Source organism: Empidonax traillii, unplaced genomic scaffold (assembly GCF_003031625.1).
Source record: "Empidonax traillii isolate 1590-97213 ecotype Southwest subspecies unplaced genomic scaffold, ASM303162v1 scaffold1202:size156066, whole genome shotgun sequence".
Lineage (NCBI taxonomy): Eukaryota > Metazoa > Chordata > Aves > Passeriformes > Tyrannidae > Empidonax > Empidonax traillii.
Genome location: NW_020956395.1, coordinates 136,303 through 156,066, shown reverse-complemented (window position 1 = coordinate 156,066; position 19,764 = coordinate 136,303). Strand labels below are relative to the sequence as shown.

The following is a 19,764-nucleotide window of genomic DNA, read 5'->3' as shown; positions in this document are numbered from 1 at the left end:
GGATCCTTCTCTTCTCCAGGTGAACCCCCCCAGCTCTCCCAGCCTGGCTCCAGAGCAGAGGGGCTCCAGCTCTCGGAGCATCTCCGTGGCCTCCTCTGGACTCTCTCCAGCAGCTCCACGTCCTTGTGCTGTTGTTCCCCAGGGCTGGAGGCAGCTCTGCAGGTGGGGTCTCACCTAAGGGGGCAGAGGGGCTAAATCCCCCTCTCCCCTGCTGCCCAAGATGTGGGATGAGCCCAGGACACGGGGGGTTTCTGGGCTGGGAGTGCCCATGGCCAGGGCATGTCCAGCCTCTCCCCCACCAGCACCCAAAGTCCTTCTCCCCAGGGCTGCTCCATCTGTTCATCCCCAGCCTGTGCTGGCACCTGGGACATCCCAACCCAGGGGCAGGACGAGCAACTCAGCCTGATTTTCATCCCATTGATTTGCCCCAGGGCCAATTTGGGTATTTTGCCCGAAATCTTTCAAAAAGGAGGGTGAAGCTGATTAAAAGGGATGTGGGCAAATGTGTAAATGAAGCCAAGGTAATGAATTGCCACACCACATCTGATCAGAAATCTGTCGTGATTCCAGTGCTATCCTGCCTAATAATTTTCATGGCTGTCTGATAAGAATGCCTACAAAACTCAAAAATAAGAAGCTGAAAAGGACTGCAAAGCATTAGAGGACAGGATTAGAATTCCAGTGGATCTTCTCATGCTAAAAAGATAATGAAAGAAATATAATTAAGTAATAGGGAAAGCTACCTTGTCTATACAGACAAGGGGGATAATGAGCTGGAGAACACAGAACAAGGAGTTTCTGTAGGGAAACTTTGTGTTGCATTAGATCACAGGTAGGCACCGAAGAACAATGTCAAGGTGTTGGGAAATCAGCACCAATTGTCCTACAAGTACAAACAAAGAAAACACAGGACGTACCCATGCAGGGCACAGCCCTTGGAAAGCACATCCATCCATCCATGTGCTTCAGGAGACCAGGGAAGGGGCTCCAGGGAGCTCAGAAAATGGCAAGAGGTCAAGAAGTGTGACCACCCACCTGTGCTGGCACTACTGGGACACCTCCAGGGCTGGGGACAGTTTTGGGCCCCTCAGACAAGAGAGACACTGAGGGGCTGGAGCGTGTCCAGGGAAGGGAACGGAGCTGGAGAAGGGGCTGGAGCAGCAGGAGCAGCTGAGGGAGCTGGGGGGGCTCAGCCTGGAGAAAAGGAGGCTCAGGGGGGACCTTCTCCCTCTCTGCAACTCCCTGACATGAGGGGGATTTGGGGATAGGTCTGGCTTGTCTCCCAGGGAACAAGGGACAAGAGAAAATGGCCTCAAGTGGCACCAGGGGATGTTTAGATTGGATATTAGGGAATATTTATTCACCCAAATGGTGTTCAGGCATGGGAACAGGCTGTCCAGGGCAGTGGTGGAGTCCCCATTCCTGGAGGGATTTAAAAGCCATGTGGATGTGGCACTTGGGGACATTGGCTCAGTGGTGGCCTTGGCAGTGCTGGGTTAATTGTTGGACTTGGTCTTAGAGATGTTTTTCAACCTAAATGGTTCCATGATTCTATGATTAAGATACAACCTGCCAGAAAAGACAGAGTCATAGAAAGCACGGCAGTCCTTAAATCCTGATGCTGTGATACACTGGAGATGGAGATGGAGATGGATATGGATATGGATATGGATATGGATATGGATATGGATATGGATATGGTCTGCTCTTGCTGGCCAGGATGAGGGGTCAGGGAGAAGGCACAGCTATAGGAAAGCCTTTGTAGTGACAGGAATGTAGAGCAGAAAGGACTGACCAGGGGGAGTGTGGAAACACCACTGCTGAAGCAAAAATGGACAAACACTCACAAGCAATGGTTAGAAATAGTGATGATGGAGCAGAGGAGGGGCACAGTCCCCTCACCTTCACTTTTCCTCAGTTTCTGCACTCAGTCTATCACAGAGAGGTATATAAAGCTGACCTAAGCCCCAGTGAAGAGCCTGGTGCAGGCAGAGGTGGGTGCCTGGGAAGGAGTCCAAGAATGTGCGTTCTGACTCAGTAAAACTCCAGCAACATGAAATTTGTTGACTTCCTCGAGAAGTTTTTATACCTAATTTTTTTAAATTTGCACCTGCTACATTAATTTACAAAATTGCTTTCTCAACACATTTGTCCTTTCAACACATTTTAGCTGCTTGAATTTCCTGTTCAAGGTCCACGTTTCAGCTGTGCTCAGTGTGAAAGAGGACTTTTTTTGGTTACCTTCTTGATAAATGCATGATCTGCCTTTGTATCCCAACTATTTCTTGGGTTATAAAAACTGAAGAGCAGCAGTTCTGTCCTCCTTAGGCCTCTGAAATTTTTACAGCTTGTAATACACCTCCTTTCAGTGTTTCTCCCCTGAGCTGACAAGTGCCAATATACTTAATTTCATGAACACAAGTCCTCACCTCTGCCACCTTTCTTTTAACCTGTTCTTTCCATACCGGGGGCCACCAGGGACTGGGAGATGAGCAGAGCACGTACCACTGTGACACCCCATAGACTGATGCAGGACTGCCAAACCCCCTTCCTAACTGGCTTTAGGTAATTCAGACCCACCATTTGTGCAGAGATTACCTGTTTTTTCCAAATTCTCAACCTTAAACTGACACTGTTTGAGAGTTTGATGTTTTGCTGTCGTGTTATCAGTGTTTTGAGATTCACCTGCTGCCCTTTGCAGATTTAAGTTTGAGGATATTGAGGAATCCTGCACCAGCAGCAGCTTCTTGTCCCTTCACCAGTTGCCTCTGTTTTTCTGGCTCTTTCTCAAGCCATTAAACAGCCCAGTGAACTGGGGTTGGAAAAGATCTTGTTTGAAACCCCAGGACTGTCTGGAGGGTTTGTGAGGGGAAAAAAAAATGACGATCAAAGTGTCTCCAAGGCTCATCCAGGCTCCTGGGAGCTGCCAGCCCCAGCGCTCCAGCTCATCCATCAGAGGGGGCAACCAAAGAGACTTCACTGAATGTGGTGTTTGATGAATTTATCAGGGAGATTGGTCAGAGATGGCTCAGAGATGGCTCAGAGAGGGGAACGTGGGTCCTTTCCAATCAGTCCCACATGGTGATCAGCCTGGACAATGGAAGTAGAGTTATCAGTGCATCCTGTCCCTGTTGCATCCCACTGCATCCCTGCCAGAGTTTGGGAAAGGCCTGAAATCCCCATGATACTGATCTTGTTCTCTCAAAGATCTCCATCAGGTCCCTCTGACCCATCCTAAGGACTCTGCTGTTGACAGCCCCTATTCCTTTGTGTTCCAAGGAGTCCTGAAATCCTATCTGATATTGGGTAACCACCTCTGGGGGGAGGGGGGGGGGAGGAGGTGGCTGCCAGCCCACAGGGAATTCTCAGTGCCATCACCGCACGTCCAGCCCCAAACAGCACTTGGATGAATTCCCATCTCCCCAGCACCCCCAGGGAAAGGCTCTATAAAAACCAGGAGCTGCAGCCTCTCTGTACATCACCTCCTCTCTCTGAGGTCTCCAACTCTCCTCTCTCCAGCCTTGCTGAGATCCCAGCTCAACTGCAGCCATGAAATTCCTGTACCTTGTCTTCGCTGTTTTCCTCCTGGTCTCCCTGGCCACTCCAGGTAAGAAGGGCTGAGATGAGCTTTACATGTTCTTTGGGATTCTTCTAAAATAACTTTGGCTCTTTAAAATATAGTTCTTGCCCTCTGAGGTGGTTGCTTTAACCTGGCCAGGTACTTTAATGGCTTCTTTCAAGGGACAATAAAATGAGAACTACCTTCAGAGGGATATGTATAGAAATAATCTGTGAAATTTCTGTGAAACTGAGGTTAAAAACCTCAGTATCCAGTTTGGGAGTGAGTTCAGGCCAGACCATTCCAAGAGTCTGGATGTGGCCACTTCTCCTGGGGGCTCAGAGAGTTCCATAGTGCCCTAGGAGATCTTATGGGCAACTCAGTTTCTCTGTCAGGGCTCAGCTCAGGGTGTGTTTAATGGTTTTAAGCTGAAAGAGGGTAGATTTAGTTGGGATACTGGGAAGGAATTCCTGGCTGTGAGGGTGGTGAGACCCTGGCACAGGTTGCCCAGAGAAGCTGTGGCTGCCCCTGGAGCCCTGGAAGTGTCCAAGGCCAGGTTGGAGGGGGCTTGGAGCCACCTGGGATAGAGGGAGGTGTCACTGCCCATGGCATTTCACAGAATGAAATGATCCTGAAGGTCTCTTCCAATCCAAACCATTCCATGATTCTATGACTCTGGGTTTTATTTACTGATGTGCCATAGCTCTTGCTGCTAATCCCTGTTTCTGAGATTCTGAGGCTTCCTGGTCCCTGTACAGGAAGACCAAGATGGGGTTTGGGGCTGAGATCTGCCAAACAGGCTTTAGAAACCCCCTTTCAGAGATCGTTTCTCACCCACCTGAGCCAAGCCTTTCCCTTGACCCACTTCTAACCTTTTAACAGTGAATATTCAGTGCAAAGCTGCTGTGGGGCCAACTTTAGGCCCGTTGCAGCATCCTTAATGTGGGGGACAATGGAGCAGGACCTCCCTACAAACAGGGTCTCATCCTGCTGACTGCTGTCACCCACCTTGGAGGGGGTGGGAGGGAATGGAAATGGGGGCACAGGGGCCGCTCTCCTGACCCAGCCATTCTCCCTCTGTCACCCTGCAGGCTATGGGAAGATCCTGAAGACCTGTGGCAACCTGGGCTACTGCTCCAACCAGTGCTCCAAGGTGGACACCTGGTCCTACTCCGCCGACTGCAAGAACTACTGCTGCATCCCACCTGTGTGGAAGGGCAAATAGGAGCTGAGCAGGAAGCACCTGAGGAAGAGGAGGCACCATGGCGGCTTTTGGGGGCAGATTCCCACCTGTGTAACCCCACTGTCACCCCCTCCTCTCAATGATTGAAAAGAGGGAAAAAAAATAAAAAAAGGAGATGTAACTCTTGGCGTGTGTGTGGTTCCTGGTGTTCCCGTCATCCCACCTAAAGCATTAAAACAGATTTTCCAAGCCCAGCCCAAAGGCTTATCAGCACCAAAAAAAAAAAAAAGCCTGAACATGCACTGATAAAGAGCAGCAGAGCTGCTGAGGGGGTGGGGATTTGGGAAAAAGGGGTCATTTTCCCTCTTGCCCTGTCCATGAACACAACCCTCTGGAGACAACAGGGAATCTTTAAGCTCCTTTCTGCTTTTTCAGGTGACAGGTGGTCTGCAGATGCCTTAAAAGATGGGGGTGGTTCAGCAATGTCTCCCCTGAGCACAAGACAACCCTCCTTCCACGAAAATTTCAGCAAATCCACAGCAGTGGGAAACAAAGTCAGGGGAGGGGAATGAGAAAGGAAATCGAATCTTAAAATACCTCCCTCTCTACCACCTACTCCCTCCTGTGCTGAATTCTCTCCCTCCTCCCCTCAGCAGGGGAACAGGGAATGGGGGCTCTGCTCAGTTCATCACCTGTTGTCTCTGTTGCTCCTTCTTCCTCAGGTTCCTCCTCACACTCTCCCCCAGCTCCAGTGTGGGTCCCTTTCCATGGGGTCAGTCCCTCAGGAATAGGCTGATCCACTCTGGGCCTGCAGGGCTGTTCCTCTCACATGTCCTCACTTCCCTCCCCAGAATTAAGTTGTGTAAGTTTTTTCCCCCCATCTGAACTCTGTAATCCCAGGGGTGCTGCCACTGTCACTGCACTCCACTGGACGCTCCATCCTGGCTCCAGCTGGAATTGGCTCCACAGGACACTGAGGAAGCTTCTGGCATCTTCTCACAGGAGCCAGCCCTGCATTCCACCCCCCACAGCTACAAAAACTTTGCCACATAAACCCAGTACAGAGTCCAAGAGTGAAACAGCTTCTGCGAGGAAAAGCTGCTCCAACCAGCTCTGCTCCCTCTTGCCTGAGGAGGGGTCTGGATGATCCCACCCACCACCAGTGGCCACCTGGGGGTTTGCTGGAGGGTTTTTGTCCAGGAGGAAGTTGTTGTGAGTTAACTTCTGGCATTACCAAACTATCTGATGGATGCTTTTATTCGTAGAGGAGTCAGGGACCAGAGGAGCTACAGGGACCGAGTGATCGTTTCCCTTCTAGGCAGAGAACAGCCTAGAGGGGTGATTGGGAAAATTTGGGGTAGTTTAATCCTCTGCTTTATCTCGTCCTCTCCTTCCCTCCTGCTTTTACCTTGCAATGCAATGGATACAGCGCAGAGAGAACAACTGCAAATCCACGGGGACTGGGAGATGCTCAGCATCTTAGAGCTGTGCTGTCCAGCTGGATGTGAAAAACACCCCCTTATTCTCTGTTCCTTCACGTGGACAGGCTTGGAAGCAAGAGCTTGTGCAGCTTTTGCTCTCCAGGGCAGGCAGCCCCAGCCGTGTCAGGCCATTCCAGAGGGAATGGTGGCGTGCAGTGCCAATATTGTTCAGTCTCAAACACTCCCTCACCGCCAGGGAACACAACCTGCAGTGTCTCTGCTTGGGTTCAGCCTCTACCTGGACTGGAGGTGCTGTGGGATTTCTTTATTTCTCCACAAGGAAGAAAGAAATGAGGGAAGGATCACATTAATCACAGTCTGATAGAAAGGTAAATGCCAGGGCTTCTTTTTCTTCTTCCAGTAACCTGGGCTAGTGGAAGGTGTCCCTGCCCATGACAGGGGGTTGGACTGAGATGATTTTTAAGGTCCCTTCCAACCCAAAGCATTCCATTATTTTATGATTCTTCCACCTTTTGTGAAGGACATTTTGGGTGGGCAGTAGAGGCATAAGTCACTTGCCACGCTGGTCATCTCTGCTTTCCTACATTCCATTAATATATGTTCATAATACATTCATAACCCTTTCCTACATTCCATTAATATGTGTTTACAAAGTCCTCAGAGACTAAAACTGAGTTGCTATTTATCCTATCTGCAGAAAGTGGCTTCCAAATCACTTGGATGTGGCTGATATAGGAGAAACTTGGGGAAATTTCAGGAGGGCTTGGGATGGTGCTGTGTGTGTTGAGGCAAATGATTGAATCCTGAAGGTTTGGGATTCACCTTCTAAATTCCAGAGGGCTTTTTGGTAGGAAAGATGTTTCAACTTTATAACAACCTTCATGTCCATTGCCACAACACTTTGGATTCCAGTAGGGGGTCTGGATCTTGCCACACAGCTGGGAATGCACAGGGTGCTGTGGTCCCAGTCCTCCCAGATCTCTGTTTTGGAAGGGAAAAAGAGAAGAAAACCCTTCTCCGAGTCATTGCTGGAACACTGATCACCACAACCATTCCTATGACCCAACACCAAGTCCCCTGAGCAGGGACTGATGCTCCCCGTTGTCTGTGCCAAAAGGTTTGGCAACCAGACTGAGAAGAGTCCAGCTCCCATGGGAGAGACCTGCACAGGCGACACGAGAGGCCTTCAAAGAGCCAAACAGGCACAGGGTGGATGCCTCATTGTCAGATGGCCACTGGGTTGGAGTGACACAAGATCCCATTAAGCAGCAAACAATGTGTCCTGGGACACCAGCAAAGTCACACTCCTCCTTAACTCTGTCCTCCCTGGCAAGAAGTGTCTATAAATATCAGGGTCTCCAGCCTTTTTCTCGGCAGCTGATCCAAGATCTCTCTGCCAGGCTGCATCCCGGAGCTGCTGTGATCCCGGGGGGAATATCCAGTCATGAGGATCATCTATGTTGTCTTTGCTGTTTTCCTCATGGCCTTGATGGCCACACCAGGTAAGGTGGAGCAGGAAAGAGGGATGATGATAGTGAACCATAAAGGAATTTTGGGGGAAAGTGTTCAAAGAAGTGTTCAAGGCCAGGTTGGACGTAACCTGGGCTAGTGGAAGGTGTCCCTGCCCATGGCAGGGGGTTGGAACTGGATGATCTTTGAGTTCCCTTCCAACCCAAACCATTCTGTGATTCTATGAGAAAAAATATTGTCCCAGGAATGCAGGTGTGGGTGGTGGGTCTTGTGTGGAGATTTGGGTTGGGTTTGAATTAGTCAGCGTTGATGTACGTCTTTCTTTCTTTCCACAGCCAAAAGCCAGTCCAAAAAGAGCTGCAGAGGGTATTGCTCCAGGACATGTGGCAAAGGAGAGAAGGAGGAGCACACTGAGGACTGTGGGAGGCTGCACTGCTGCCTGGCACACAGGAAAAGGAAGTAGAGCAGAGACATTCCGTGATGAGAGGAGGAGGGAAACACTGACAAATTGCAGTAGTTTCTCCTTGTCTGATGGAAGTGGAGTTTGATCCTTTCATTAAAAGAAAGGCCAGATCTCACCCTGAAATGTTCTGTGTGGTTCATTGTCCTCCAAAAAGTTGTGTGCAGAGGACTGGGAAATATCTGGCAAGCCTTGGCAGATAAGTTCTTGTTTGTGGAGATATGATGAAATGCAGATGCTGGCAGTGGGAAGCCTTTCCCCCTTGTCCTGTCACTCCATCCCTAGTCCAAAGTCCCTCTCCAGTTCTCTTGGAGCCCCTTTAGGCACTGGAAGGGGCTCTAAGGTCTCCCCAGGGCCCTCTCTTTTCCAATTGAACACCCCCAGCTTTCCCAGCCTGTCTCCAGAGCTGCTCCAGCCCTTGGAGCATCTCCGTGGTCTCCTCTGGACTCGCTTCTTTGCTGCACCGAGGGTCTCCCAGAACAGAGGAGAGGAGCAGAATCCCCTCCCTTGACCTGCTGGCCACACTTCTGGGGATGCAGGCCAGGATGCAGATTGCCTGGCAACCTGAACCAGCAGCCCAGACATAACCCCAGGAAGATGATGGTTTCCATTTCCAAAGCCCCTTTGGATTTCTTTGGAAGGTGTCTTTGACATGTCACTACCCTCGCAGGCACCTGGGATGTCCCAGCTCCAGCTCTCACCCCCCTGCACTGCCAATATTTTGGGAGTGCTCAGGGCTCTGTGAGTCCCCAGAAAGACTTAATTTTTTTCCTTCATCTGTCTTGTGTCATTCACCCCTGTTTTCCCCAAAACAAGGTAACTCTCCCAAAGAGTTGGCACTAAACGGAGTAAGCAGCCCATGGCACCCACGAGTGATGAGGAGACTCTTCCCAAGGAGACAGAATAGGGATCTTGCCCTCCAACTGCTCCCTATCAGCCAAGGCAGCATCTCTGGGCATCCCTGGGGACATCTGAAGGAGAAGAATCTGGTGAACGTGAAAGCAAACCATGAGCCACCAGTGAGAGTTGAGCTGTAGCCACTGACAGCAGCAAAGAATGTAGAGCAGAGCTTAGGAAATGTAAGGAATAGTCAGGGAAATACATCCTAACTGCCAGACATCATCCATTTGGAAAAAATTCTGAGGGTCTCACTATGGTTTAGGCAAGTTGGTAAATACCAACCCTGAGGCATTTGCCTTCCTGACACTCATTCAGGCCTCACCCTGCTGAAGAAATCCGACCAGGAATGTGCAGGGAATGCAGCAGTTTGGACCTGCCCCCCTCAAGGCACCTCCGTGGCTGTTTCTGCACAGCTGGGCATCCTCTGCAGCTCTTGCAGCTTCTCCCTCTCAGGTCAAAGTACATTCCCTCTGGATTATCCAGCCCCACTGCTGTGATGAACCAGGTAGTCCTTCAAAGGGCTTCTCACCTTCCTCTTTCTGTCCTGTAGGGTTTTTTTTTGGTTTGGTTTGGTTTTGGGTTTTTTTTGGTTGTTGCTGTTGTTTTGTTTTGGGTTTGTTTTGTTTTGTTTTGTTTTGTTTTGTTTTTCAACAAACTGATAGTGGGCAGGGTTAGATGGGATATTGGGAAGGAATTCTTGGTTGGGAGGATGGTGAGGGGCTGGCACAGGTATCCCAGAGAAGTTGTGACTGCTCCATCCCTGGTAGTGTCCAAGGCCAGGTTGGACGGGGCTTGGAGCAACCTGGGCTAGTGGAAGGTGTCCCTCCTCACGGCAGGGATTTGGAATGAAACAGTTTTTAAGGTCCCTTCCAATCAAACCATTCCATGATTCTATGATCCCAGAGTCTTCTTTGCTCACCATTTTCTTGGAAAAACAAGGATAAATTGCATTCTGCAGATGTTTGAGGCCGATTTCTCCTTTCACTCCCACCAATGTCCTCAGCTGAGGACTCTGGTGTCTCCTCCTACAAGACAGAGGGGAGTTACCCCAAGCCCAGAGGAAAAGGGTTCCCCATTTCAGTGTGAGAGGAAGGAAGTCGTGGCTTTACTGAGCTTTAATGCACAGCAAAGGGAAAGGATTTAAAAGCTCAAATCAAAAATGGATCACTGCAGTTTTATCTGACCAAAACATCCCATCCCAAATTTTTTTCCCTTCCCTAGATGTTCTCCACCAATCTCAATTCCAATCCCAGTCCCAATCCCAATTTCCCTCGGTGGGTCATTTATTTAAAGAAATTATCTTATGCCTATGGAAAAATGTCAGTAGTTCTGCTATCATATTGTCCTCATTTTTCCCCATCTGCATTCCTGAGGCTGTAGTAAAATCCTTTAGGAGGGGCAGGAACACTTACTCAGAGCACTGGGAGTGATGCCCACTGCTCGTGCTTTGCCCACTTTCCTGGTTCCTGCTTCCAGTGTGAGCTGGGAAAACACAAAATCCACTACAGATAATGACAATTTAATCTTTTAGGGAGCCTGGGGTCAACAGAGCCCCTTGCACGTGGCTGCAGGTGTCAGGGATGCAATTCCCTCCTTGTCTGGGATGTGCCTGTTCACTTTGCTGGCTGGAAATCCATAAAAAAGATGCTCATAAAGGTATTTTCCAGCCCTCCCAGCACCTTCCCAGCATCCCCCTCACATCCTGACCACCACACAGGCCAAGTGCCAGGTGAGAACAGCAGCAAAGGTGTCCCTGCAAGGGACAGGGAATGCGGAGGGATAGGGGATTGCTCACACACCAGCCATGGTCTGGCCATGGCCACGTAGTGCCAGTTGGCCTCAGGCCCAGAAATCAGGCCCTGGCACTGTTTAATGGACTGGAAAAGATGCCTCCAGTGCATCCAAGTCCACGGGAGCAGAGCCAGAAATACACTGCAGGACATTTCTCTGGGAATGGTGAACTAAGGAAACAGAGGTAGAGAGACAGAGCTGAGGATGCTGGTTTGTGTTTGTGTTTGTGTCTGTAATTTTCCAGAAGCTGCAAACCTACTGTGGAGAGAAGGCTGAACTGATAAAAAGAATGCTTGGAAAAGAATGGAATTTATATTTGTGTTCCCATCCAGCTTCCACTTCCAAGGACAAAGCCTGGAGAACGGACATGCAGGGGATGGGACCTCATTTCCAGTTCTGTGGAGTTCCTACAATGAAAACTGAGGCAGAGGAAAATTCTGGGAAGGGAGGTGGGAATCTTGTAAGGATGCTGAGGCCCTGGCACAGGTTGGCCAGAGAAGCTGTGGCCACCCCATCTCTGGAAGTGTCCAAGGCCAGGTTGGACAGGGCTTGGAGCAACCTGGGCTAGTGGAAGGTGTCCCTGCCCATGGTAGGGGGTTGAAATGAGATGATTTTAAAGTCTCTTCCAATCAAACCATTCTGTTGAGGGGATACTCTGGTCCTTTTGTGAATGGGTGACCAGCAGCACAGGCTCTGGCACCAGCAAAGGCACCAGGTGGTGGAGCTCGTCCCACCATCCTTGCAGAAGGACAGTTTGGGGATAGAGAGGCACAGAGAGCTGAGACTGCCAGCCAGAGTCATCCATGGCTCCAACTCATACCCCTGGAGCCCCCAGTCCAAGCACCCCCTCCCACAGAAGCTGCTCTGGGCACCATGGATGGTGAGGAAGGAGCAACCCAGGCTGCCGGGGCTGCCAGCATAGAGGCAACCTGGCTCACGTAGAGCCGAGGGAAAGTCCATATCCCTCTTCCAGGAGAAGGCAGGCACGATCTGCGCTCCGGGCAAAAAGCAGCACCAGCAAAACCCCAGCAGCACGGCTGGGAATGCGGCTTTTAGCAGCTCTCTCCAGGCTGTGAGCTCTGTGTCCCACGGGCTGTGCCAGCTGCGGGTGTCAGTGATCAAGGTGAAACGTGTGCCTCCCGGTCAGAGCCCGGGAGAAGATTTGGGAAAGGCTGCCATCTCTTGGATAACTGCAAAATAACGGCACCTGCCCGGGAAATGCTGCTCCCGGACACGAGGGTTGCCACAGCTCCGGGCTTTTCCTTGGACAAGTGCGCCGACTGAAGTCATTCCCACTCTGCTCTTGCCCCCCACAGACCCACCCGCGGCTTTATTTAGGGCAAACTAGGATCAGACCTGGAAATGAGCTGATTTTCCGTCTGGGATTCCCGTACCCTCGGGCAGCGGCCGTATCTGCAAGGCTGGAGCTGCAGGTCTGGGGAGCTTCGTTCAAAACACCTCCCACCCGGCTGGCTCAGGTGCTGAAAGCCACGCAGGGGTGGAAGAGGTGCCACTGGGCTTGGGACAGCAGTGCTGGGGCTCTCTCTGCCTGCTGTCCCTGCTGCTGGGGGGGCGATTCCAGGAGCTCCTTCCACCTTTCCACGGAACCTTTTTGGGCGTTTGCAGTGGCCACACCAGCGCCCCCCAGCCCTGAGGTGCGAGCCCTGGTGCTCCTGTGGTTCCCTGTCCCCTGGGTCCCTTCCACTGCTCCCTCTCCCAGACCCAGCTGCTCCACGGCTCTAAAAAGCACCCGAGCACCTGCCTGCCTGCTGGCCCACTTTTCTGCAGATTAAACATTTGTCTAATGGCCATAAGCTGCTTAAATATGTCTTGGGCAAAGCCCCTTTGTAAGTATCCGGAGAATAAATGGCTTCCTGCTGGGACCACTGCTATCCCCCCACTCCAAGCCATTTCTTATGGATGCCTCATGTGTTTTCTTCCCCTTTTGGTGCATCCAGTGTGTTGATCTCCCTTCCACGTGCAGGAAGGAGTGAAAAATGTACCCCACTAGGGACAAAGGGAGATGGCCTGTGTTACATGGCCAAAAGCCCCAATCCTGCACCCCTTTTCCACCCTGTCCCCAGGATATCCTGTCTCCAGCCTCTTCCCCCAATCCCATAACGTCTTCATCTATCAAGCCAACACCACGCTGTTTAGGATCTGCCAATGTATGACTGTGCAGCACTTTCTAATTAGCCTGACAAAACCCAAATAAAATCAGAGCCAATATATCCACTGCTTCCAGGATTTTCCACCCCCATGAGCCTGGTAGCTCTACATCTCCATTGCTTTGTCCTGCCATCCCTGACCGAGCTGAGACCTTTAACCCAAGCCCCCAAAACCATCAAATACAAATAAAGTGACTGTGCCAAAGCTGGTTTTGACAGTCCATGGCATGGGAGGAGGACTGAATTGACCAATACCGGGAATATCTGCCCCAAACTAAAAATACTGTGAGTTTCTTCAAAGGGAACCTTTTATCTTGATAACTTTACCTTATTACTCAATTTTTGAGTATAAAAAATTATACTCAGATGTATATTATACACCTTCAGTTGCTCCCCTGCTTTCTTACCTATAAGCAAATGCTGGCTTTAAAATCTGAATAATAGCACATCTTGCCATGCTCTAAACATCCAGGAAATAAATAACAGAAAAGACCCAAGCATGAGGAGCAAGGCAAGGAATTCCAGCAACACCCTGTGCCCTAAAATCAAGGGGATTCATCCAGGGCTTAAGCTATTAGAGGGGGGTCATGCTAAGCTGGGGCTCCTAAGCTGTAGCTCCTTGAATATTAGAGAAGGAAAACACGTGGGGGAGGTGGCTGGGATGGAGAAATGGGGAATGGTTTAGCAATGCCGGGTTTTAGGGTATCCTGGGGGTTGGTGGCTGTGATTCCCCTTGGGAAAGGGTGCCCTGGTAGGAGGGAAGAACTCGTGGGCTGCATGGGGAGATGAAAAGGAGGGAAGGTGATGGCATCACCCAAAATTGCGTTCTGCTTTTCAGCTGGAACATGGGGTGGGGAATCCCAAGGTAGGTGCCCTGCAGGCAGAGGTGTTGGGGCACAGTTCTTCAGCTCTCACCACTCAAGGGCTGGGAAGAGCAGGAATGGTCCATAGGAAGGAACACAGTGGCATAAGGGAGACGTGGAACAGGGAAGGGAAGCAGGATGGTCAGCAAGGGCAGGAGGGGTTCCAGGTGCAGAACATGAACAGAAACCAAAGAGGGGAGGGTTGGATTGACCAAGGTGATGTGATGATTCCAGGAATATCTCAGGACTTGGCACAGGGGAAGGTTTGGTAGATGCTGGACCTGTGGCTTGAAGAGGGGAGGAATGGAAGGAGGAATAGGGTCAGGGAATGAAGGTGATTCACCCAGCGCACGACCCAGAGGATTTAGAGATAGACCTGGTCTGGTCTGATGTTCCACTGGAAGGGAAGAGTTGGGTACTCAGAGTCACACACTCGAGGCATGTCCCAGCCCAACACACAGCCAAACAGCCCTTCCAGAATCCTTGGAAAGGCTCTGACAGCATTTTTACCTTGAGCTCGAGTTGGGCCACCCACCCCTGGGATCACCAGTCAGATGCCCATGTCCTGCTATGCCCTTGGAGGGTGGATTCAGGTCTCCAGTACCTACCTTGGAGCTGGATCTCCCTCTGGAGGGATTTATTGACTACAGAGCGAGGGTGGGATGAGGATGTCCAGGGGAGGTGTTCCCATACTCATGCACCTCACAGTGCAGGTCACCCTGGGGACAACAGCCTGAGCTATGCCAATATCTTACATGAAAAGGTGGCGAACAGGGAAAAAGGGCCAAACTCAGGAATATCTGCTCCCCTTGGCCCAACATCTTTTTGGTCAATTTGTCCCATATTTGTCCCAGCTGCCTCTTCAGAGGAGACCCAGCTGAGATGATGAACAGGACCAAGCAGGATGAAGGTCAGCAAGGAAAAGTGTGGTGGTGGCAAGGCTGTGAGCTGTGTCTGTGCTCTGGTGCAGCTCATTGTGAGGAGGATCTGGGTCACTTGGCCCTCCAAGTGTCCTGGGCTTTTGCACAGAGGTAGGGACCAGGCACAGACATGGCTGTGACAGTCAGAGAATCACAGAATCACTGAGGTTGGAAAAGACCTGCAAGGTCATCAAGTCCAACTTGTGCCAAATCCCCCTCCCCTGTCATCCAGCCCGGAGCACTGGCTGCCACGTGCAGTCATTCCTTGGACACCTCCAGGGATGGGGATTCCACCACCTGCCTAGGCAACCCCTTTCAATGCCTGACAACCCTCTCCATGAAGAAATTCCTCCTGATGTCCAACCTGATCCCCTCCTGGTATAACTTGAAGTTATGTCCCCAGAGACCTCTCAGAAGGGCTGATGTGGGCACTGAACCCAGTTGTTGCTACTGTATGGGACCAGAGCACCTCACCAGACTCTCTGCAGGCATTTAGAAATCTCAGAGATTTACACTTTAAACACAGTCTCATTCATGCACCAAATCCAAGACAGAGTGGCTAGTTGGGCTGTATCCAGCCATGCCCATGCTATCAAACTCCCTCAGTCTTCAAACCAGGATGTTTCCTCCGGATGGTCCATTGGGAAGGGTCCTTGCCTACGCTGACTCCTGAGCTTCCCAGCAATATCTGGGTCAGTGTTTCACCTGAGCTGAAAGAAGCAATTCAGCTCTATGGGTGAGTAGCTGTGCCCCAAATTCTTTAATTCCCAGCTACAGCTGTTGCCCCAGGGAGCTCAGCCTCAGGTATGGTAGAGCAGGACAGTGGCCACGTGGCCACTCTGAGTTAGGAGTGGAGCAAACCACAAGGCCTGTCAGCAAAGACCTTCACCAGCAGTGCCAGCTCTGAAATACGAGGCAAAACTGTAACTCATGCACTTCTTTTTCCATGCCACCTTTATTTCCCCCACTTTAAAAGTGAAAACGCTGCAACCAAGTAATTACTCCAGGCCTGGCCATCCAGTCAGAAAGCATCAGGCATTTCTGAGCAGCCCTGGATGAGGGACCGACGGGGCTGGCTGGCATTTCATCCCAGCTTCCTTTCACTTGAGCAGTCCGCTCCGGAGACTCCTGCTTTAGTCACTTTTACGGCTCCCTGCACTCGAGGCTGCAGCAGCATGTGCTCGAAGAGATGTTAAATGTTATTTTGTGGCATTGCTCTCCCTAAAACTAAAGGGTTTTCCTTCTCCCTGAGTAGATATTTCTGCTGTTTCTCTGTGATTGAGAAATGTGATCCCTGGCCAATTATGCTCTGAATCAACTGAGTGTTTTCTTGACTGAAAATTTAAGAGGGTGCACTCATCATCTTCTCTCCTGCAGGGCCTCAGAGGGTGTCAGACCTTCCTTCTTGTGTTTTGCCATCCAGACAGACATGGACAGGCTGGAGAGGTGGGCCCATGTGAGCCTCATGAAGTTCAACAAGGCCCAGTGCAAGGTCCTACACTTTGGTGTGGGAAATCCCAAGGAGAAATACAGGCTGGATGGGGGATGGATCCAGAGTAGCCCTAAAGAGAACTTGAGGGTGTTGGTGTGTGAGAGGTTGGATATGACCCAACCATGCAGCCTCAGAGCCCAGAAACCCCCCATGCCCCGGGCGTGAAGCAGGAGAGGGAGGGATTCTGTCCCTCTGTCCCATCAGGTGAGACCCCACCTGCAGAGCTGCCTCCAGCCCTGGGGAACAACAGCACAAGGACGTGGAGCTGCTGGAGAGAGTCCAGAGGAGGCCACAGAGATGTTCCCAGGGCTGGAGCCCCTCTGCTCTGGAGCCAGGCTGGGAGAGCTGGGGGGGTTCACCTGGAGAAGAGAAGGCTCCAGGGAGACCTGAGAGCCTCTTCCAGAGCCTAAAGGGGCTCCAGGAGAGCTGGAGAGGGACTTTGGACAAGGGATGGAGGGACAGGACAAGGGGGAATGGCTTCCCACTGCCAGAGGGCAGGGTTAGATGGGATATTGGGAAGGAATTCCTGGCTGGGAGGGTGGAGGAGCCATGGCATAGGTTGCCCAGAGAAGCTGTGTCTTCCCCATCCCTGGAAGTGTTAAAGGCCAGGCTGGATGTGGCTTGGAGTAACCTGGGACAGTGGAAGGTGCCCCTGCCCATGGCAGGGCGTGGAATGAGATGATCTTTAAGGTCCCTTCCAACCCAAACAATTCTAGGATTCTATGATGATTTGTGTATTTTCCCAAATCTACCTGAGATCTTTGCCCAGAGAAGCCAAAGGATGTGTTGGACATTCCATGGGTGATCTTCACCTTTGCTCCAGGGTGTCAGAACACCCTAAAGAGCCACACAAGTGCAACTTTGTTTGAGGAATATGGTCAAAAATCCAGAAATGTTTTGTAAAGACAATAGAAGAGTTTGAAGATACTTAAACTAAAAAAGAGAAGAAAACAATAGTCCTGACACTCTCTTTCCATTTTCCCCTGCCCTGTGTAATATAAGTCACTGGATGTCACTCATTGAAGATGAAGTTCAATGGAGGAGCAGGAAATCAGAGGTCCCTCGGCTGTATAAAGCCAATTTAGGACTTCACTGCCAAAGAAGGTCACTGAGTCAACTGCTGTGACTGGATAATTGCAGGACCATGAACATTTGTAGCTCTGCATGCGAAGATCCTGTAATAAAGGTAATCAAATCTCATGCTCCAGCGCATAAGTGGATCTTCTGCGGCAGCCGGGAGAGAGCTTTTCCACCCACACAGCCAGGACTGTGCAGTTACCTTGGTGTGCTCTGGAGGCAACCTCTGGAGCCTCAGGTTTTGGCCATTGCCGGAGGCAGGAAGCAGGATTTGACGAGCTGGTGGTCTAAGTGGGAATGGCAATCCCTGTGCAGGAGCCGGGGAGATCACGGAAGGGGCCGTGTGTGATTATTGTGCTGCAGTGAGTCATTGTGCTGCCACATTGGGAAATGTCTGTGGTTCGGGAGGATCATCTGAACAGCAAACCAGGGTCTGAAGCAGCGACAAAGGACCAGAGGGCACTGATGCAACAGCGGCTGAAATATCCTCGGAGACTGCAGGTGACACTTCGTCCAGTTCAGGAATGAGGAGTGATGAAGGAGCCCTCAGAGATGCCCAGAGAGGGTATGGACTCCCCATCCCTGGAGGTGTTCAAGGGAAGGCTGGACAAGGCTCTGAGCAACCTGGTCTGGTGGAAGGTGTCCCTGCCCATGGCAGGGGTTGGGATGAGATGAGCTTTAAGGTCCCTTCCAACCCAAACCATTCTGTGATTTTATGATCCTATGATTCTAAGTTTCTATGATTTTATGATTTTATGATTCCATGATTCTATGATTCAGTCCTCAGTGAACACTGAAGCACTGACCTCCCTCCCATGACAAGCCACTGGTGTTCATGGTGTTCATGTCACTGAAAGGACCAACCACGGTGCTATTGCTGCTTGGGGTTGTCCCACGCAGGGTCAGAAGTTGGACCCAGTGATGGTTCTGGATCCCTTCCAGCACAGGGTATTCTGTAATTCTGCTGCAAACCAGAGAGAAAATATAACACCCTGATGGGTATCTTGATGGGGGTCAGGGCTTATGTTCTACATGTGTTAATAAATCATGGATATCAGAACCTGTGTAGTCCTACCCCAACTAAAACTTCCAAGACAAGCAAGAGAAAAAAGTAATGTGGCAATGAGGCAACTCTTTAACACTGCAGCATGAACCTGGCACTGCAGAGTTCACAGAATCATGGAATGGCTTGGGTTGGAAGGGAACTTAAAGCTCATCCAGTTCCAACCCCTGCCATGGGCAGGGACACCTTCCACTAGACCAGGTTGCTCCAAGCCCCGTCCAACCTTGCCTTGGGCACTTCCAGGGATGGGTAGTCCACATCTTTCTGAGCAACCTGTTCCAGTGCCTCACCACCCTCACAGCCAAGAATTGGGATGTTTGGAGGGAAGAAGACAGCACAGACAAGCAGCATCTCGGAGAAAAAGGCATCAAGCAACAGCGTGAACATCGGTCAGACAGAAATGCCCACTGTGGTGGTACAGGAGACCCTGAATTAGTGCCCTTCAAACCTAAACATCCTTTGATTCCAGACCCCAAGCTCTGCACCAGGAGGTTGTGGAAGCCTGTGGCTTGTGCAGGTCAGCCCAGGCTGGAACAGAAACAGATGTTTCCCAGCAAGCAGAGAGCTGTGAGATATTCTATTGAAATCCAGCGCCGGGAGCCCGTTCCCATCCGATACACAGTAATTTTGCACAGTGGTGGAGGTTTTCACACATAGCAATAAAGAGCAATTTAGGAAGGCAAACAGCTGAAGGAGCAGAAGCACCTGAAAATGAAGGTATCACCTCTGGTCACGATTGCAGCTCCCTGACGTGGGCAGCCAGCAGGAGCCAGGCACAGGATTTCCCAGAGGGGTCCCAGCTGCCAGACTGTTACTCTGCCTTCACACTGTCAAACGCACTCGGATTCGCAACCCACGGAGCGCTGGGGTGGAGCACACACGGATTTGAGGAAAACAAGCTGTGCTGCAGTGCTGGCAGCCGGCTGGGAGATTCATCCATCATTCCTGTCTGTGGAGCCCACGCAGCCCACTTGCTCCAGCGTCCTTCACTGGTGCAACTGTTCTTCTGGGGGCACATCCAAGCCCTTTCTGAAGGAAAAATAAGAGGTCCTGGGGAAGAGGTGCAGAGGAGGCCACAGAAGTGACGGGAACGCTGGAGCAGCTCTCCTGTGAAAACAGGCTGAGGAAGCAGCTTGGAGAGGGAGACCTTGTTGTGACCTTTCAGTAATTAAAGGGAGGTTACAAAAATAAAGAGAGAGGGACTTTTGACAAGGGCGTGGAGTGATAGCATAAGTGGGAATGGCTTCAAACTGGCAGAGGGAAGGGTTAGACTAAATGTTGGGAAGAAACTGTTTACTCAGAGTGTGGTGAGGCCCTGGCACAGGTTGCCCAGAGAAGTTGTGGCTGCCCCATCCCTGAAAGTATTCAAGGCCAGG

At 50.9% G+C, this 19,764-nt stretch overlaps 1 protein-coding gene across 1 annotated transcript; it reads left to right on the top strand.

Annotated features, from left to right (window-relative positions):
* Positions 1-3,520: 3,520 nt before the first annotated feature.
* Positions 3,521-4,784, top strand: LOC114069162 (cygnin-like). Its single transcript, XM_027905775.1, has 2 exons — positions 3,521-3,607; positions 4,651-4,784. The coding sequence occupies exons 1-2, from the start codon at positions 3,550-3,552 to the stop codon at positions 4,782-4,784; spliced, it is 192 nt and encodes a 63-aa protein (XP_027761576.1). The 5' UTR covers positions 3,521-3,549.
* The last annotated feature ends 14,980 nt before the right edge of the window (positions 4,785-19,764 follow it).